Source organism: Aotus nancymaae, unplaced genomic scaffold (genome assembly GCF_030222135.1).
Source record: "Aotus nancymaae isolate 86718 unplaced genomic scaffold, 86718_ANA_hifiasm-v0.15.2.pri h1tg000032l_0, whole genome shotgun sequence".
NCBI classification, from domain to species: Eukaryota; Metazoa; Chordata; class Mammalia; order Primates; family Aotidae; genus Aotus; species Aotus nancymaae.
Window position 1 is genome coordinate 31,284,823 of NW_026988445.1, and position 21,655 is coordinate 31,306,477.

Consider the following 21,655-nt stretch of genomic DNA (forward strand, 5'->3'; position numbering starts at 1 on the left):
GGGACTCTGACAGCGAGCAACAGCCAAACTGAAGAAAAAGGCAAAACATGATTTGCTTTAAAACAAACTCCTAAGGAACACAGGCAAGTGTCTCCATCCTCTGATCTCTTTTCCCTTCAAAAAGACATCACACCGAAACACGCACCTATATTTGGCTACATATAGGCAACGAAGAGCTTCTACAACTATGAAAAGGAACGGTGTCCCAGAAACCTGAAATCAAATTATTCAAACTTCACTCTTGAGATAAATCTAAGTAGTATGATGGTGTAGCCAAAATCTCCCCTAATCCAGGTTCAATGAAATTAAAATATCTCTCGCTGACCAGAACTAGTATGTGCTGCAGGGTGAGGGCAGAACATATACTGACAACATCTTCACAGAGCCTCAGGAGAGACGCCTGGTCAACCTCAGAACCCAAGACCAGGAAGATCCAGAGTCCCAGATACCAAGGAGCACCAGGAAGGCTCTAGGCAGGTGCTGAGAACACGCAACTGAGTATTACCCAGTGCAAACACGCCGCCGGGTTTGCAGGAACAGCCCCTCTCCCTCCCGTGCACACCCCTCCCGTGGCCCAGGCTCAAGGATGGAAATGGGAGCGGGAGGATGGGAAGCCCGCGACGTCAAGGCTGAAGGAACATGCACAGAGCTCTGCTGGGGCTGCCAGCCAGAACCACCACCACCTCCGAAGAGGCTCCTGAGCGCCCCCAAAGCACTCACCTGCCACGTGCAAGCGGAAGGTGACCCTCTGGCCCCCAGCCTCACAGCTGTACTCCCCGGCGTCTGCCTGGCCCACCTGCTGCATCAGCAGCCTCCGCGTGCAGCCCGCGGCCTCCACATGCACTTTCGAGCTGGAGCTCAGCTTCTTCCCGTCCTTGTGCCACGTCACCTCCGTCTGGGCCTGGGCCACCTCGCAGCTCAGCGTGGCGCTGGCCCCCGCCTCGGCCTGCACCTCATTATGCACTGACTGCTCCGTCGCAAACACTGCCTTGGGCTCTGAGGGTGGACAAGGAGGGACACCCGGTCAGAGACACAAATCTGGGATCAACCCACTTCACAGGCACTGAAGCTTCAGGATTCAGTAACCACAAACAACTAATGAAAGACATGCACCCACAGACTCAAGATACTCTGTGATACCAACCAGGATGAAGACAAAGGAAACCTACGTTCATCAAAGAAAAACTACCACAAAACAAAATCAAAAAGAAAATCTTAAAATCAATAGGATGAAAAAAGGTACAAGACCCTTAAAATATCCGTAAGAAATTTCACAGTTCATATTTCAAAGAAACTATGGACGCCAGATGACAATGAAATGACTTCTTTAAAATATTAGGGAGTGGGGGAGTAGCTGCGAAACTGTAGTGTTATACCCAGATAAAACAGCTCTCGGAATCAAAGGGAGAACAAATATGTGTTCATAGGAGAAATAAAAAGTAAGAGAATGCGTACTTATGACCAGCTGACCTGCTAACATCAATACTGAAGGCATAGTTTACAAGAAGAAAAAAGAATAGTAATCCCAGAATACTGGGTCCAATCCCAACTTCAGTTTTCTGGCTCTGTGACCTGTGGTGAGTTACTTCCTTGTGTGTTATCTTAAAATGGAAATAATCAGAGTTCCTCCTAACAAATTGTTTTCAAGTTTAAGCAAGCAGAAAGACAAGAAGCACTTCACAAAATCTAGGCCTTTGGCACAAAATTAATATCTGCTAGGTGTTATTACCAGGGAAGATTTATGAGAAAAAAAACCCATTGGGTGGGACCTTCATATGTACCCCAAACCCCTAAAAATTATCCTAAAAGCACAAGAAAGGCCTCGAGAAACTCACCTGTGACGTGCAGGCGGAAGGAGACTCTCTGGCCCCCGGCCTCGCAGCTGTACTCCCCAGCATCTGCTTTGCCCGCCTGCTGCACCACCAGCTTCCGTGTGTGGCCTTTGACCTCCATGCCCACTTTCGAGCTGGAGCTCAGCTTCTTCCCGTCCTTGTACCACGTCACCTCCGTCTGGGCCTGGGCCACCTCACAGCTCAGTGTGGCGCTGGCCCCCGCCTCAGCCTGCACCTCATTACGCACCGACTGCTCCTTGGCAAACACTGCCTTGGGCTCTGAGGGTGGACAAAGAGGGATGCACGGTCAGAGACACAAATCTGAGACCAACCCATTTCACAGGCACTGAAGCTTCAGGATTCAGTAACAGAAAACAACTGATGAAAGACATAAACCCACAGACTCAAGATGCTCTACAATACCAACCAGGATGAAGACGAAAGAAACCGCACGTACATACATCAAAGAAAACTAACACAAAGCAAAATCAAAAAGAAAATCTTAAAGGCAACATGATGACAAAAGGTACATGACCCCTAAAATACCCACAACAAATTTCACAGTTCATATTGCAAAGAAACTATAGACGCCAAAAGATAAAGGAATGACCTCTTTAAAATGTTAGGGAGTGGGGGAGTGGATGCAAAACTGTAGTGTTATACCCAGATAAAACAGCTCTCGGAATCAAAGGGAGAACAAATATGTGTTCATAGGAGAAATAAAAAGTAAGAGAATGCGTACTTATGACCAGCTGACCTGCTAACATCAATACTGAAGGCATAGTTTACAAGAAGAAAAAAGAATACTAATCCCAGAATACTGGGTCCAAATTCTGACTGCAGTTTTCTGGCTCTGTGACCTGTGGTGAGTTACTTCCTTGTGTGTTATCTTAAAATGGAAATAATCAGAGATCCTCCTAACAAATTGTTTTCAGGTTTAAGCAAGCAGAAAGACAAGAAGCACTTTACAAAATCTAGGCCTCTGACACAAAATTAATACCTGCTAGTTGTTATTACCAGGGAAGCTTTATGAGAAAAAAAAGGCCATTGGGTGGGACCTCCATATGTACCCAAAATCCCTAAAAATTATCCTAAAAGCACAAGAAACTCACCTGTGACGTGCAGGAGGAAGGAGACTCTCTGGCCCCCGGCCTCGCAGCTGTACTCCCCAGCATCTGATTTGCCCGCCTGCTGTACCACCAGCCTCCGTGTGCGGCCTTTGACCTCCATGCCCACTTTCGAGCTGGAGCTCAGCTTCTTCCCGTCCTTGTACCACGTCACCTCCGTCTGGGCCTGGGCCACCTCACAGCTCAGCGTGGCGCTGGCCCCCGCCTCAGCCTGCACCTCATTATGCACTGACTGCTCCTTGGCAAACACTGCCTTGGGCTCTGAGGGTGGACAAAGAGGGATGCACAGTCAGAGACACAAATCTGGGACCAACCCATTACACAGGCACTGAAGCTTCAGGATTCAGTAACAGAAAACAACTGATGAAAGACATAAACCCACAGACTCAAGACGCTACAGTCCAACCAGGATAAAGACAAAGGAAACCACACCTATGTTCACCAAAGGAAAACTACCACAAAACAAACTCAGAAAGAAAATCTTAAAATCAACAGGATGAAAAAAGATAAATGACCCTAAAAATATCCATAACAAATTTAACAGTTCATATTTATTTTTTTCTTTGAGACAGAGTCTCGCTCTGTTGCCCAGGCTGGAGTGCGATGACATGATCTTGGCTCACTACAACCTCTGGCTCCCTGGCTCAAGTGATTCTCCTGCCTCAGATTCAAGGGTAGCTGGGACTAGAGACGCATGCCACCAAGTCTGGCTGATTTTTTGTATTTTTAGTAGAGATGGGGTTTCACTGTTTTAGTCAGGATGGTCTCAATCTCCTGACCTTGTGATCAACCAACCCACCTCAGCCTCCCAAAGTGCTGGGATTACAGGCATGAGCCACCATACCTGGCCACAGTTCATATTTCGAAGAAAATATGGACGCCAGAAGATAAAGGAATGACCTCTTTAAATTAATGTTAGGGAGTAGGGGAGTGGATGCAAAACTGTAGTGTTATACCCAGATAAAACAGCTCTTGGAATCAAAGGAAGAACAAATATGTGTTCATAGGAGAAATAAAAAGTAAGAGAATGCGTACTTATGACCAGCTGACCTGCTAACATCAATACTGAAGGCATAGTTTACAAGAAGAAAAAAGAATACTAATCCCAGAATACTGGGTCCAAATTCTGACTTCAGTTTTCTGGCTCTGTGACCTGTGGTGAGTTACTTCCTTGTGTGTTATCTTTTTTTTTTTTTTTGAGACGGAGTTTTGCTCTTGTTATCCAGGCTGGAGTGCAATGGTGTGATCTCGGCTCACCGCAACCTCCGCCTCCTGGGTTCAGGCAATTCTCCTGCCTCAGCCTCCTGAGTAGCTGGGATTACAGGCACGCGCCACCATGCCCAGCTAATTTTTTGTATTAGTAGAGATGGGGTTTCACCATGTTGACCAGGATGGTCTTGATCTCTTGACCTCGTGATCCACCTGCCTTGGCCTCCCAAAGTGCTGCGATTACAGGCTTGAGCCACCACGCCCGGCCGTGTGTTATCTTAAAATGGAAATAATCAGAGATCCTCCTAACAAATTGTTTTCAAGTTTAAGCAAGCAGAAAGACAAGAAGCACTTCACAAAATCTAGGCCTTTGGCACAAAATTAATATCTGCTAGGTGTTATTACCAGGGAAGCTTTATGAGAAAAAAACCCATTGGGTGGGACCTTCATATGTACCCCAAGCCCCTAAAAATTATCCTAAAAGCACAAGAAAGGCCTCGAGAAACTCACCTGTGACGTGCAGGCGGAAGGAGACTCTCTGGCCCCCGGCCTCGCAGCTGTACTCCCCAGCATCTGCTTTGCCCGCCTGCTGCACCACCAGCCTCCGTGTGCGGCCTTTGACCTCCATGCCCACTTTCGAGCTGGAGCTCAGCTTCTTCCCGTCCTTGTACCACGTCACCTCCATCTGGGCCTGGGCCACCTCACAGCTCAGTGTGGCGCTGGCCCCCGCCTCAGCCTGCACCTCATTATGCACTGACTGCTCCTTGGCAAACACTGCCTTGGGCTCTGAGGGTGGACAAAGAGGGATGCACAGTCAGAGACACAAATCTGGGACCAACCCATTTCACAGGCACTGAAGCTTCAGGATTCAGTAACAGAAAACAACTGATGAAAGATATAAACCCACAGACTCAAGACGCTACAGTCCAACCAGGATAAAGACAAAGGAAACCACACCTATGTTCACCAAAGGAAAACTACCACAAAACAAACTCAGAAAGAAAATCTTAAAATCAACAGGATGAAAAAAGATAAATGACCCTAAAAATATCCATAACAAATTTAACAGTTCATATTTATTTTTTTTCTTTGAGACAGAGTCTCGCTCTGTTGCCCAGGCTGGAGTGCGATGACATGATCTTGGCTCACTACAACCTCTGGCTCCCTGGCTCAAGTGATTCTCCTGCCTCAGATTCAAGGGTAGCTGGGACTAGAGACGCATGCCACCAAGTCTGGCTGATTTTTTGTATTTTTAGTATAGATGGGGTTTCACTGTTTTAGTCAGGATGGTCTCAATCTCCTGACCTTATGATCAACCAACCCACCTCAGCCTCCCAAAGTGCTGGGATTACAGGCATGAGCCACCATACCTGGCCACAGTTCATATTTCGAAGAAAATATGGACGCCAGAAGATAAAGGAATGACCTCTTTAAATTAATGTTAGGGAGTAGGGGAGTGGATGCAAAACTGTAGTGTTATACCCAGATAAAACAGCTCTTGGAATCAAAGGAAGAACAAATATGTGTTCATAGGAGAAATAAAAAGTAAGAGAATGCGTACTTATGACCAGCTGACCTGCTAACATCAATACTGAAGGCATAGTTTACAAGAAGAAAAAAGAATACTAATCCCAGAATACTGGGTCCAAATTCTGACTTCAGTTTTCTGGCTCTGTGACCTGTGGTGAGTTACTTCCTTGTGTGTTATCTTTTTTTTTTTTTTTGAGACGGAGTTTTGCTCTTGTTATCCAGGCTGGAGTGCAATGGTGTGATCTCGGCTCACCGCAACCTCCGCCTCCTGGGTTCAGGCAATTCTCCTGCCTCAGCCTCCTGAGTAGCTGGGATTACAGGCACGCGCCACCATGCCCAGCTAATTTTTTGTATTAGTAGAGATGGGGTTTCACCATGTTGACCAGGATGGTCTTGATCTCTTGACCTCGTGATCCACCTGCCTCGGCCTCCCAAAGTGCTGCGATTACAGGCTTGAGCCACCACGCCCGGCCGTGTGTTATCTTAAAATGGAAATAATCAGAGATCCTCCTAACAAATTGTTTTCAAGTTTAAGCAAGCAGAAAGACAAGAAGCACTTCACAAAATCTAGGCCTTTGGCACAAAATTAATATCTACTAGGTGTTATTACCAGGGAAGCTTTATGAGAAAAAAACCCATTGGGTGGGACCTTCATATGTACCCCAAGCCCCTAAAAATTATCCTAAAAGCACAAGAAAGGCCTCGAGAAACTCACCTGTGACGTGCAGGCGGAAGGAGACTCTCTGGCCCCCGGCCTCGCAGCTGTACTCCCCAGCATCTGCTTTGCCCGCCTGCTGCACCACCAGCCTCCGTGTGCGGCCTTTGACCTCCATGCCCACTTTCGAGCTGGAGCTCAGCTTCTTCCCGTCCTTGTACCACGTCACCTCCGTCTGGGCCTGGGCCACCTCACAGCTCAGCGTGGCGCTGGCCCCCGCCTCAGCCTGCACCTCATTATGCACTGACTGCTCCTTGGCAAACACTGCCTTGGGCTCTGAGGGTGGACAAAGAGGGATGCACAGTCAGAGACACAAATCTGGGACCAACCCATTTCACAGGCACTGAAGCTTCAGGATTCAGTAACAGAAAACAACTGATGAAAGACATAAACCCACAGACTCAAGATGCTCTCAAATCCCAACCAGGATGAAGACAAAGAAAACCACACCTACATTCATCAAAGAAAAAATGCCATGATGCAAATTCAAAAAGAAAATCTTAAAAGCAACAGAATGAAAAAAGATACATTACCCTTAAAATGTCCACAATAAATCTTACAGCTGATATTTCAACAGAACTATGAAACTCAGAAGACAATGGAATGACCTCCTTAAAATGTTACGGGGGATGGGTAGCTGCTAAACTGTAATGTCATACCCAGATAAAACAGAATCAAAGGGAGAACAAATACGTTTTCATATGAGAAAAAAAGAGAATGTATAAAACCAGCAGAGCTGCTAACATGATACTGAAGATAGAACTCTTCAGAAAGAAAGAATAGTAATCCCAGAATACTGGGTCCAAATCCTGACTGCCATTTTCTGGCTCTGTGACCTGTGGTGAGTTACTTCCTTGTGTGTTGTCTTAAAATGGGAATAATCAGAGTTTTTCTCACAGAATTGTTTTGAAGTTTAAGTAAGCAGAAAGACAAGTAGCACTTCACAAAACCTATGCCCTTGGCACAAAATTAATACCTGCTAGTTGTTATTATAGGGGAAGCTTTGTGAGAAAACAGGCAATTAGGTGGCACCTCCACACTAACGTCATTAAAAATTATCCTAAGGAATGTAAGAAAGATCTCAAGAAACCCACCTGTGACCTGCAGGCAGAAGGAGAGCCTCTGGCCCCCGGCCTCGCAGCTGTACTCCCCGGCGTCTGCCTGGCCTGCCTGCTGCACCAGCAGCCTCCGCGTGCAGCCCGCGGCCTCCATGTGCACCTTCGAGCTGGTGCTCAGCTTCTTCCCGTCCTTGTACCACGTCACCTCCGTCTGGTCCTGGGCCATCTCGCAGCTCAGCATGGCGCTGGCCCCTGCCTCGGCCTGCACCTCCCTGCGTGCCGGCTGCTCCTTGGCAAACACTGCCTTGGGCTCTAGGGACAGAGTGGGCACACAGGGTCAGACATATTCCAAGTACTAGAACTGAATGAGGGCCCACCTTCTTGATCTCACAACTCTGATGGTGTGGCTACACGGCTGCCCTGTTCCTGGCTTTCCCAACAAAAATAACTTAACACTTTGAAGATGCACAGGGCAGACAATAGGTTAGTTCTCAGAATCTGAAGCCTCCCAGTTAGATAATGTGGGGGGCACACAGCAGCATATCCAGGCTTATGTACATGGCATTTGAGGTTCAGGCATGGAAAAATACTGAGGCACTGTGTGTGTGATTTGTGCATGCGCATGAAACGCCTTGACCTGGAAAACAGAACAGGGAGTGGAGTGTGTGGTGTGATAAGGAACGCTGAAAACAGCGTCCTGAGAATGCGGTTTGAGTGTGTACAAGGTCACAGGTGCCTCAGTAACCCACCTCAAATGGCCACCTAGTGGGTGTCTGTAGTTAATACAAGCCCTTTCAACAAATACTTGGGAGATGGATGCTGGGGCAGACTCTCTAGGAAGAGCTATCCCCCAACCCCGATCAGTTGGAACCGTCTGAGTACTTCGTTCTTGGCGTTCACTGCAAGCTGTAAGCTCTGCAACTGGTGTTCCCGACGTGATCTCCTTGAATTTAGGCGTGAAGGAGGAGAGCTCATCAATTTTCGGGGAATCCCGGTAAGGGACAGACAGTCCTGACTTCCATCAGGAGGATGGGATGCATGCATAAAATATGAGGGGTTAGCTTAACATGGGTCAAGAAATGACCAAAGAGCAGAAAGTATTTTTTAAAACAGAGCAACAGCCACTTAAGGCCGTGGGGTGCGCTGCAGAGCCCGGAGCTCTGCACAAGCTTATGCTCTAATTAACAGAGCAACGGCCACTTAAGGCCGTGGGGTACGCTGCAGAGCCCGGAGCTCTGCACGAGGTTATGCTCTAGTTCAGCGGGACCGCTCCCGGTTTCCTCATCGAGGAACCTTAGGTGCAGGGTTATGGGAGCAGGTAGGTCAGGTCACTGCCTGAAAAGAGGACATGCAGGGGTACTCACTAATGTTACTATCTGACCGCCTGGGCGCTGGCGGGCTCTTTGCTGTATCCTCTTTATCTGCCAGACTGCAGTGAGTCAGACCACCCATCTTCCCCACCTGAAGGGAATTCAGGAGATTTAATGGAGAAGGAAAAACAGGGAGAGGCCCCTCGCCCGCTTCATTCCCTTCTGCAGGAAATAAGGAAGTTTTTCTGGTGAGGGTAAGGACGGACCGGAGCCTTTTCCTACACCCTTAAAGGGACCTGCACTTGGGCCTGTTGGGGCAACAGCGCCTCCCATCCCCCTTATGGAGCGTGGAGGCTGCGGAGTGACAGCTCTCAGATAAGACCCCCGCTCAGCGAACATCTGCATGACCGGGTGGCCACGTCTCCTTCATCACGCAGATGGTCAAGATCGTCTACAGATCACACGGGGGCCTCCAGGAGGGAAGGAGGTGGCTGACTGTGACTGTCTCCCACTTCCAGCACCGGCCTTCCCGGCCTTGTCTTTTTTCTGTTTCCCTGGAGTATAAGGGAAAGTTGCCTGCTGCCTCCTGGCTTTTATCCCAGAAAGCTCCAGCTTTCTTGCTGCCCACAGAGGCCTGGGGCAGGAGAGTTGCTAAGATGCCACGGAGTGCCCATTTAGTCACTGGCAGTCTAGGCAAGTTGCCCCTTTCTGGGTTCGTGGTGATGGAAGGGAGGCCCAAGAGGCACAGACCGAGCCCGGCCCTGAGAATGTGCCGCAGCACGGTCACGGGCCTCGGTGACTGTGCCCAGAAGGTGGCCCACTGCCTGCCATGCTGCTGCTTTTCCTACATCTGCCCTTCCCTGCCACCCCGCGCATGTCTCAGCTGACAAGCAATTCCTTGTTTTCCCTGGCCCCTAGGGAAAGGGCCAACAGTCCATGTGCACCCCGACCTTACTAGCCCAAGGTGGGCAGAGGGGTGAGAAAGTCAGCGGCAGGAGAAGCCCGCTAATGAGGGTGCTCTCCCGTCGCCGTACGTTAAATGCTGACGAGGCTGGGGAGGGCAAGCTCTGCCAGCTGCCGTCATCTTCAGAAGGCAGATGCGGCAGTGAGGAAAGTTTCTTTTTTATAAAATGTTTTAAAACGCCGTGGCTAGGACACTTCAAAGCAGACCCTGTGCTGCACGTCTGCTCCACCCCGAGCCACTCTGCTTGGGGGTGGTAAAAATCATAAAAAACCCAGTATATTTTCAGTACCTTACTTAACAGGTAGGGTGGCTGGAAGCGTAGGCGGCCTGGAGGATGAGGGGAGTGGTCTCTCCCAGCCCGCGCCCTCTGCCCTCCTGCCCCCGTGCTTATATGCACGCACCTTCCCACTGCTCATTAAGCCTCTTCCTGCTACTTATGGCCTTCCTTCCTCTGGGGCAAAGGCAGCAGCAGGTGGCAGGCGATTAAATAGAGAGGCTGCCTAAGGAGCGCGGAGCAGATGGCAAGAAACTGGCCACAGCCGTGCTCTCCTACGCTCACGCCTACAGCATTCCAGCTAAAGGCGAGTGCAGCAAAGCGGCCGGCACCGAAGAACACTTAAAAGTATTTGGGTTTGTTTTGTGTTGTTTTTTTACACACTTTAGCTAACTCAGTGCGGGTTTATTATCCCGGCGACTTGCAGTCACAGTCTAATGACTTTCAAGAACCAAAATATGGTAAAAAATTACTTAAAATATCTGTCCCTTCCATGCCTTAGTTTAACAGGTAGGCTTTATCTTTTGCCATTCCTGTATTTTATATGTTACGTCCCTGTCTCATAATCCCTCTAAAAACATACAAAAGACTGCAGATTCCACAGCTGCTCCTCTCATAAAGCGGCGCCAACGTTGCATCCAATCACCAAGATACGACCCTGCTACTCCCTTCCCGTTAGGCGAGGACCCATTTCACTCTTTCAGCTCGTGACCCTGATTGACAAGCAGCAATGGTAATATCAGCTTTCATTTGCAGCCTCTGAGCTCCTGAACTTTTTACAAACTGTGCCTGTTACATCCGTATCTATTGCTGTCTCTGAGCCTTTGTTTCATACCACCGCTGTCTTCACAGATGGTTCAAAAACCCTGAAAAGACAGCTGTAGTGTGGGAAGATGCCGTGCAAAACCAACAACACAAAATCCAGGGACATTTTAAAACTTAGGCGACAGGCAGAGTTAGGCGCCCTCAGAGTGGCCTTACAAAGTTTTCCTCACCGAGACATAAACACAGTTAGCGATTCTGCTGATGCGGTACAGAGCATTACTCACCTAGATCTTGCCCAGGTGAAACGCATTACTAATGAAACCCTACTAGCTTCACCAGCAACGAAGAGCTCCCCTGTGCCCGTCGTCACCCTGTTTACATCACCCATCTTTGCTCTCATTCTCGGTTATCTGGTCCCTTCTCAGGAGGGAAGGCTGGAGCTGATGCTCCGGCGCAACCACAGACGCGGTTTGCAGGCTCTCCTGCATTTTCCGCGAGCTCAAGCTGAGCATGCTTTTTCTCATCAGAATGCTCGCGGTCTTAAACAGTTTCCTCTGACGCTTGCTCAGGCTCACATAATTGTTAAAACTTGTCCTGACTGCCAATGGCATTCTCTGTCTCCTTTTTCCTTAGTGCTTGGTGCCAACCCACAAGGTCTGGTGCCTAATGCTACCTGGCAAACTGATATTACTCAGTGTCCACGCTTTAAATGTTTAAACTTGTTCATGTTCCCGTGGACACTTACGCGGGTTTAATGCATGCTACCCCCTGGACTGGAGAAAAAACTAAAGATGCAATTGCTCATTTGTTTGAATCTGTTATAACTTTAGGCCTTCCACAAACTATGAAAACTGATAATGGACCTTACTATCTTAGAGCTCAATTTACATAAGCATTGCAACTTTAACACATACAATGCAAAACTGGTATTTCCTATAACCCAACTGGTTAGGCTGTCATTAAATAAGCTCATTAAGCTCTTAAAGTACATCTTAATAAACAAAAAAGGGGAATACGGGGCTGTCTCCTTGGGAGCAGGACTGGTTGTAGAATCGATCGAGACAGATGGTGATGACTCGGAAGGCCCCTGATGTTATCCGAGGGCAGCTGAAGAAACTGGATCAGCGAGCAATGATCCAGCCTGCCGCTGTGGTAGCCCCTGTGGCTGAGGAGAACCGGTTACTCATGCCTCTGGTGGTACTTGGGGAAACGTCTGAGAGAGCAAGACAGACATGGCTGGTGGTTCCTGTCCTTTGTCAAGTGGGAGCGGCTCAAGGACATGTTTATTGGAGTCACGTTCCGAGTCCCCGTTTTTCATGTTAGTACATGTGGGATGCTGACCGCCTTTGTCACCATCCTAAGGACAGGAGGTCGACAGATGCCGTCTTACCCCTTAACTGAAAATCTGAGACGGCTTCAACTCAATGAGTCCTTGACTTTATCTTTGTTTTTCTACAACAGCACGTGACAAGTGTGTGACTCTCATTCCTCGGGAGTATCTGTACTATCAGCCCGAAAAAGATGCCAAGCTTGCAAATCTGACCTTTATTTCTGCCGTTACCACCAACCTTACTGAGGTCGCTGATGCCTACACAAGTGCCTGATCTTCCTAAATGCCGTCCGGGTAGGGATTGGCGATAGACATTCCAGGCCGTCTGGTCTCCGTGCAGACAAGTCTGTGCCGCGCCAAGGGCCCCTGCTGGATAATGATGCCTTACTTGATTGGGGTCCCCATGGTTACCTTATCTGCAAATCAGACTGTTGGGTTTGGGAGTCCCTCCAACAATTCTATCGCCTGGTCAGGGTATGGGCTCTCGGGAACAATATTATAACTAAAAGGGAAGAAGCTTTAAGCCCTGCTCATGCCCAGATTTGGAGATTAAGACGTCCCTCTTTTGAGCAGTTTCTTTCACATGGTGAGGGCATTACTAGTGGTGGCAACTAAACCCTCTCTTTGCACAATAATGTTACCAAAACAGCCCCGACTTGCGCTACGCACCCTCACATACTTCTGTTTGGGCAAGGTGTTCCTAACGTAGGACAGAATCAGCCCTTTGTAGTATTAAAGTCCCTTCCAGTAACTGGTACGCTACATGCTTGTCTCATCAAAACGTTACACAGTTAAATATAACCTATGTCGTGATCTTCAAAGAGCGTGCAGAATGTGGCTGCCTGTAAATTCAACCTGGAGCTGGGAGGGAGATTCCACATTGCAGTTATTCAGAACAGCAAACCTGCAAGGGGCTTACCACGACCATCTGTCTTCTCAAGGGTCCACTCTTGAGTGTGAATTAAAGACACAGCTTGAGGAATGGTCACAGCAATTACAAACAAGCACCCTTCAGCAATTACAAGCAGGCTTTCAACGGTTAAACCCAAACGCTTGGTGGTCTGGGTTAAACGTGCACATTTGGGTGATGGCCGCCATCCTTATTCTTTGTCGTATCTGTTTGCTAGGCATCTGCAGACGGCTCTGTGCTGCCACCCGACGCATCTATGACCAGGGAAGAACGATGGCTTACCTTGCATTGGGTAACCAGCATGCCCTAAGAATTAAAGAAAGGGGCGATGTTGGGGGCACACAGCAGCATATCCAGGCTTACGTACATGGCATTTGAGGTCTGGGCATGGAAAAATACTGAGGCACTGTGTGTGTGATTTATGCATGGACATGAAACTCCTTGACCCTGAAAACAGGACGGGGAGTGGAGTGTGTGGTGTGATAAGAATGCTGAAAACAGCGCCCTGAGGACGCAGTTTGAGTGTGTACAAGGTCACAGGTGCCTCGGTAACCCACCTCAAATGGCCACCTAGTGGGTGTCTGTAGTTAATACAAGCCCTTTCGGTAAACATTTGGTGGGTGGATGAATGCTGGGGCAGACTCTAGGAAGAGCAACCCCTCGACCCCGCTCAGCTGGAACTGAGTACTTTGTTCTTGGCGTTCACTGAAAGCTCTAAGCTCTGCAGATAATTTTCAGACTGCTGGATGTTTCAATTCAGGCTCTGGCATTTATTTACCAGCTGTGATCTCCTAAGTATACAAAGAGAAGCACGATTTGTGACCTGCACACCGATCCATGGGTATTTTCATAGATGATGCCTTAAGGAATACTGGCAGAACGGGCAGCAGCACTGAGCCACGCAAGACTGCCAATGCAGCCTACAACTTCTAGAGGGCCGATCACATTGGTACGATCTAATCCTGGGCCTTGGGACTGGATGTTTGCATTATTTCGGCTTCCTCCTATCACCATTCTGGCACCTATTCTGTTACTCTAGGTGAACTCTTCCTCGTGTGAAGTGTATCTGTTGGTAATTCTCCAAGGAAGCTTTTGTGAATGGCAAACTCTGTCCGTCTACTTCCTGAAACTGTTTATTTCCCACGCACTTCTGAATGACAGCGTAGCTGGGTGCAGACGCTGACAGCTGGCTTCCCTTGCTGCTCTGGGGATTATGCCATCATTTCTGGGCTCCTCACTGCTGCTGAAGAATCTACAGGAAGGGTAACTGTTGTTCTGTTAGTATCTTCTTCTCTCTAGTAGTTTTAAGGATCTCCTCTTGGTTTTGCCCTTCTACAATTCACTATGATATGTCTAGCTGAGAATTCATTTTCTTTACACTTCCAGTGATTCCTTGTGAATCTATACATTTCAGGATTCATGTTGCTTATCATTTCTGAAACTTTTCTACACGGTCTCTTTTACTGCATTTTTCTCATTCTCTGTAGTTTATCAGACAGGTCTTTTTTTAAATTTACAAGAAGTATCTACTATGTCAATGTGTTTTGAAATATGCATATTCTGTGGAATTGCTAAATTGTGCTAGTTAACATGTATGCATCGTTTTGTGCTGAGAACACTAAAAATTCACTCTCTTAGGAATTTTCCAGAATACAATACCTTGTCATTAACTAGAGCCACCATGTTGTACAATAGATCTCTTGAACCTATCCTTCCCGGCTGAAACTTTGCAGACTTTGAGCAGCGTCTCCGTAACTTCCCTCCGCCCGGAGCCCTGGCGCTCTCCTCTCCACTTCTACAAATGCAATGTTTTTCAATTCCACATGTGAGCTGCGCAGTAACTGTCTTTATGTCTTATTTCACTTAACGTAACACCCTCCAGCTTCAACCGTGTTGTTACGAGTGGCAGCTGAATAGTGTCCCCTGCATACCATAATATACAACACATATTCTTCATCAATGCGTCTGCTGTTGGACACTTAGGATGGATTTTTAAAAATCTTTTTAAAACCATATTTCTGTCCAATATACAAAAGATGGTGTTTTTATGTTGTAAATTTATTTTTACAAAGGAAACAATGACGCATCCAGCTGCCTGCCTTTCGCTAGCTCATCCTGGTGGCTCTGCTAGGACAGGCAGATGGAGGGACAGTGGCAGGTGACGAGGCTCTGACACCCCCTCACGACACAGCAGTGACCAGCACCAGCCCTCACTGCACTGCATCTTACCTCGGATCTCTGTCTTGCCCTTCAAAGCCTGGCTTGGGGACACAGATGCCAGCTGTGTCCACATCCTCACCGCAGATCTGCTCGGCAGCCATGGAGCCCTTGCTGCTGCTAAGGTCGCCTATGCTGCGGTCCTTTAGCCCTTCCCCAGCCGCTCCTGTTTCACCATGTCATTCACACCGGCACGTCACCTACGCATCGAAGTCCTCACGGACCCCAAAGTCCGACTCTGGATTCTCATCCTGCTCCTCTGGGCCTCTCCCTGGGTGGTCTAAGCTTCCTCAGTGTTCTGCCAGGTGAGCCTTGTTATCATGGTTCCCTGCCCCCCCGTGCCCCAGTGCACACCGATCCTCTCCTGCCGTTCAGCCCCCAGTGCCCCAGCGCACACCCATCCTCTCCTGCCGTTCAGCTCCCAGTGCCCCAGCACACACCCATCCTCTCCTGCTGTTGAGTCCCCAGTGCCCCAGCACACACCCATCCTCTCCTGCCGTTCAGCCCCCAGTGCCCCAGCGCACATCCATCCTCTCCTGCCGTTGAGTCCCCAGTGCCCCAGCGCACACCCATCCTCTCCTGCCGTTCAGCCCCCAGTGCCCCAGTGCACACCCATCCTTTCCTGCCGTTCAGCCCCCAGTGCCCCAGGGCGCGCTCATCCTCTCCTGCCGTTCAGCTCCCAGTGCCCCAGCGCACACCCATCCTCTCCTGCCGTTCAGCTCCCAGTGCCCTAGCGCACACCCATCCTCTCCTGCCGTTGAATCCCCAGTGCCCCAGCGCACACCCATCCTCTCCTGCCGTTCAGCCCCCAGTGCCCCAGTGCACACCCATCCTTTCCTGCCGTTCAGCCCCCAGTGCCCCAGGGCGCGCTCATCCTCTCCTGCCGTTCAGCTCCCAGTGCCCCAGCGCACACCCATCCTCTCCTGCCGTTCAGCTCCCAGTGCCCTAGCGCACACCCATCCTCTCCTGCCGTTGAATCCCCAGTGCCCCAGCGCACACCCATCCTCTCCTGCCGTTCAGCCCCCAGTGCCCCAGCGCACACCCATCCTCTCCTGCCGTTCAGCCCCCAGTGCCCCAGCACACACCCATCCTCTCCTGCCATTGAGTTCCCAGTGCCCCAGCACACACCCATCCTCTCCTGCTGCTGAGCCCCCAGTGCCCCAGCACACACCCATCCTCTCCTGCTATTGAGCCCCCAGTGCCCCAGGGCATACCCATCCTCTCCTGCTGTCAACATGCCAGCAAATCTCAAAGCTCCCCTGTCAGCTCAGCATGGACCAAGGCCCAGCCCAGGGAGCCACTGCCTCCCGGATGTCCCGCACAGGCTAATACGGCATCCCTAGCACCCCAGCACTTTCTTTCTCTGTCCTGACCCACCTGCACGTTTTCCTCTCCATGGATAAAGGCATTTGCTAAACACAGAGAAAGCCGCCCCGCCTGGCCCTGGACGATGGCCCTGGGGTTCGGAACTTCTCTCTGCAGTCCTAACTATCCCAGTGTGGGATGGCTCGGGGCGCTCCCTTGTGCAAGCTCCTTGCCACCGCCTTTGTGGCCACTCCAGCCCCAGCTGGACAGGACAGAATGGCTCCTCACCCGTTTCTCCCTGCACACCTAGTCCCTGCCTACTGCCCCGACTCAGACCCAGCCCTGCGTCTATGCAGCTGCCCAAGCCTGCAGTGCACCTCCCACCTCCTCTGTTCCTCACCCTGAACCTGCCTGGGTGCCGCTCTGCTGTGCTCCACCTTGTCAACAGCTCTTGAGCCCATGGCCTCCTCTCCACCCTCAGGACTGCAGGCCCTTGGAGACCCGCCCCCTCCTCCACCCCGGGGACCACTGTCCCCCCTGCAGACCCGCCCCCTCCTCCACCCCGGGGACCACTGTCCCCCTGCAGACCCGCCCTGTCCTCCAGCCTTGGGACCACTGTCCCCCTGCAGACCCGCCCTCTCCTCCACCCTTGGGACCACTGTCCCCCTGCAGACCCGCCCTCTCCTCCACCCCGGGGACCACTGTCCCCCTGCAGACCCGCCCCCTCCTCCACCCTGGGACCACTGTCCCCCTGCAGACCCGCCCCCTCCTCGACCCTGGGACCATTGTCCCCCTGCAGACCCGCCCCCTCCTCCACCCTGGGACCACTGTCCCCTTGCAGACCCGCCCCCTCCTCCACCCCGGGGACCACTGACCCCTTGCAGACCCGCCCTCTCCTCCACCCTGGGGACCACTGTCCCTCTGAGACCCGCCCTCTCCTCCACTCTCGGGACCACTGTCCCCCTGCAGACCCGCCCCCTCCTCCACCCTGGGACCACTGTCCCCTTGCAGACCCGCCCTCTCCTCCACCCTGGGACCACTGTCCCCTTGCAGGCCCGCCCTCTCCTCCACCCCAGGGACCAGTGTCCCCCTGCAGACCCGCCCTCTCCTCCACCCTGGGACCACTGTCCCCTTGCAGACCCGCCCCCTCCTCCACCCCGGGGACCAGTGTCCCCTTGCAGACCCGCCCTCTCCTCCACCCTGGGACCACTGTCCCACCTGCAGACCCACCCTCTCCTCCACCCTGGGACCACTGTCCCCTTGCAGACCCGCCCTCTCCTCCACCCCAGGGACCAGTGTCCCCTTGCAGACCCGCCCTCTCCTCTACCCTGGGACCACTGTCCGCCCTGCAGACCCGCCCTCTCCTCCACCCCGGGGACCACTATCCCCCTGCAGACCCGCCCCCTCCTCCACCCCGGGGACCAGTGTCCCCTTGCAGACCCGCCCTCTCCTCCACCCTGAGACCACTGTCCACCTGCAGACCCGCCCCCTCCTCCACCCTGGGACCACTGTGCCCCCTGCAGACCCGCCCTCTCCTCCACCCTGGGATCACTGTCCCCCTGCAGACCCGCCCTCTCCTCCACCCTGGGGACCACTGTCTCCCTGCAGACCCGCCCTCTCCTCCACCCTGGGACCACTGTCCACCTGCAGACCCGCCCCCTCCTCCACCCTGGGACCACTGTCCCCCCTGCAGACCCACCCTCTCCTCCACCCTGGGACCACTGTCCCCCTGCAGACCCGCCCCCTCCTCCACCCCAGGGACCACTGTCCCTCTGAGACCTGCCCTCTCCCTCACTCTCGGGACCACTTTCCCCCTGCAGACCCGCCCTCTCCTCCACCCTGGGATCACTGTCCCCCTGCTGACTCGCCCTATCCTCCACCCTAGGGACCACTGTCCCCCCTGCAGACCCGCCCTCTCCTCCACCCTGGGACCACTGTCCCCCCTGCAGACCCGCCCTCTCCTCCACCCTGGGACCACTGTCCCCCTGCAGACCCACCCTCTCCTCCACCCCAGGGACCACTGTCCCCCCTGCAGACCCGCCCTCTCCTCCACCCTGGGATCACTGTCCCCCTGCAGACCCGCCCCCTCCTCCACCCCGGGGACCACTGTCTACCTGCAGACCCGCCCTCTCCTCCACCCTGGGATCACTGTCCCCCCTGCAGACCCACCCTCTCCTCCACCCTGGGACCACTGTCCACCTGCAGACCCGCCCTCTCCTCCACCCTGGGACCACTGTCCCCCTGCAGACCCGCCCCCTCCTCCACCCCGGGGACCACTGTCCCCCTGCAGACCCGCCCTCTCCTCCACCCCGGGGACCACTGTCCCCCTGCAGACCCGCCCCCTCCTCCACCCCGGGGACCACTGTCCCCCTGCAGACCCGCCCTCTCCTCCACCCTGGGATCACTGTCCCCCTGCAGACCCGCCCTCTCCTCCACCCTGGGACCAATGTCCCCCTGCAGACCCGCCCTCTCCTCCACCCCAGGGACCACTGTCCCCCTGCAGACCCGCCCTCTCCTCCCTGGACAAGGCAGGGCAGAGCCTCCTGTCTCTGACCCCCCCATCCTAATCTAGTCTCCATGGTGCAGTCAGAGTCTAACCGTGAAGCTTCTGTTTTCATCCCCAGGAATCAAGGAGCAAAGTCCACTCCCCAGGTATGCAGAACGCCTCAAGCGCATGGACGCCGGCTTTCAAACGCACCTTCAACTCCACACGTGTCTTCAAAACGGTCACTAAAAGACTGCTGTGTTTTTAAACCGAGCTGACTAAGTGTTACCACCTCCCTGAGCACGCTGAGGAGCCCCAGAGCCGAACCTCTGCAGCCAGGTGTTCTCGGAGACCCAGGTATGGATGCAGCACTGCAGGGATCCTGCCAGGACCCACACAGCGGCCTGTCAGCAACACCTCTTAGCAGCGGTGCTAGCCGGGGCATGCGGCAGACAGGTATCCCGCAGGAGCCCCTCCAACACGAGCACAGACGCACACCCAGTCACAGCCGTGGCGTGCTCAGCCAGCGGGGCAGCTGCATCCGCCGGTGATGCCGCGGCCCCGAATCAGCCTGATCGCCAAGGAGGGCTTCCCCAAGCTCTCTGACGTTTGCGAAGTTTGCTTTACAGAAGGACTCACAAAGCACCTTTAGGGAAACTGTCTCTTTGATACACACATCACAAAATCACTCACAATCACTCTGCGTGTGGGTGTGTTCGAGAATGGGGATGTGTTTTAATATGTGTATGTAATATGTACATGCAAGTGTGTGTGTTTTCATGTATGTGTATCATGGATGTATTTGTATGTGCGAGAAGATGAGGCATGTGTATGCACATGTATGTGTATACATTTGTGTATATGTGTGTTTAAATGTGTGCAACTGTACATGTGTTCGAATGTATGTATGTGGTGTAAATGTATGGGGGTGGGTGTGTATATGAATGTATGTAGGAGGGAGGCGTCTGTGCATGTATATATGTAGGTAAGTGTGTATGTAGGTATCGTGTGTATTATGTTTAAGTTTATGTGTGTCTATATATGTATGTGTATATGTGCCTTCTGTGTTGTTTTTGTTTAAATGTATGTATGCATATGCAAATGTGTTATTGGGGTATGTGTGCATGTATGTGCAAATGTGACAGTTTGTATGTCTGTGTGTTCATATGTGTGGGTGGTGTGTGAGTGCATGTGTTTTGCAAGTGTGTGTGGGTACATGTGTACATATGTAAGTTCATATGTGTGTGTATGTGTGTGAGAATGTATGTGCATGAGTGCATTGTGAGCATGTGTGTGTGCATGTATGTGTAGGTGTGAATACATGTGTGTGAATGCATGTGTATGTGTGAGTGCACTGTACATGCATGCAAGTGCATGTGTGAATGCACTATGTACATGCATGTGAGTGCATGTGTGAGCATGTGTGAGTGCACTGTGCACATGCATGAATGTGAGTGCATGTGTATGTGTGCATGCACTATGTACATGCATGTGAATGCATATGAGTAGGTGTGAATACACTGTGTACATGCATGTATGTGTGTGAGTGCGTGTCAATGCACTATGTATATGCATGTGTGAGGTGTGAGTGCATTGTGTACATGCGTGTGTGCATGTGTGAGCATGTGTGCATGCACTGTATACATGAATGCATGTGTGTGTGAATGCACTATGTACATGTGTGTGTGCGTATGTGAATGCACTATATACATGCATGTGTGTGAGTGCATGCGTGAGTGCATTGTGTACCTGCATGCATGTGTGAGTGCATGTGTGAGCATGTGTGAGTGCACTGTATACATGCATGCATGTGAGTGCATTGTGAATGCACTAAGTACATGTGAGTGCATGTGAGTATATGTGAATGCACTATATACATGCATGTGTGAGTGCATGTGTGAGTGCACTGTGTACATGCATGCATGTGAGTGCATCTGTGTGTACACTATGTACATGTGAGTGCATTGTATGAGTGCACTATGTACATGTGTATGTGAGTACATGTGTATGTGTGAATACACTGTGTACATGCATGTGTGAGTGCACGTGAGTGCACTATGTACATGCATGTGTGAGTGCATGTGTGAGTGCACTGTGTACATGCATGCATGTGAGTGCATGTGTGAGTGCACTGTGTGCATGCATGTGTGTGGGTTCATGTGAGTGCACTGTGTACATGCATGTGTGTGTGTGAGTGCAGTGTGTACATGCGTGTGTCAGTGCATGTGAGTGCACTGTGTACATACATGTGAGTGCATGTGAGTGCACTGTGTACATGCATGTGTGTGAGTGCATGTGAGTGCACTGTGTACATGCATGTGTGTGAGTGCACTGTGTACATGCATGCATGTGAGTGCATGTGAGTGCACTGTGTACATGCATGCATGTAAGTGCATCTGTGTGTACACTATGTACATGTGAGTGCATTGTATGAGTGCACTATGTACATGTGTATGTGAGTACATGTGTATGTGTGAATACACTGTGTACATGCATGTGTGAGTGCACGTGAGTGCACTATGTACATGCATGTGTGAGTGCATGTGTGAGTGCACTGTGTACATGCATGCATGTGAGTGCATGTGTGAGTGCACTGTGTGCATGCATGTGTGTGGGTTCATGTG

General features: G+C 51.2%; 1 protein-coding gene across 3 annotated transcripts in view; it reads right to left on the minus strand.

The window, feature by feature from the left end:
- LOC135277512 (obscurin-like) overlaps window positions 1-21,655 on the minus strand; it is a 161,110-nt gene that overhangs the window by 113,586 nt on the left and 25,869 nt on the right. For all 3 annotated transcript variants that reach the window (XM_064383689.1, XM_064383691.1, XM_064383690.1), the window contains exons 11-16: window positions 7,508-7,783; window positions 6,414-6,689; window positions 4,679-4,954; window positions 2,945-3,220; window positions 1,836-2,111; window positions 721-996 (exon numbers count right to left, since the gene is read on the minus strand). In XM_064383689.1, the coding sequence (XP_064239759.1) occupies window positions 721-996; window positions 1,836-2,111; window positions 2,945-3,220; window positions 4,679-4,954; window positions 6,414-6,689; window positions 7,508-7,783 (1,656 nt within the window). The remainder of the gene's footprint in view (window positions 1-720; window positions 997-1,835; window positions 2,112-2,944; window positions 3,221-4,678; window positions 4,955-6,413; window positions 6,690-7,507; window positions 7,784-21,655) is intronic.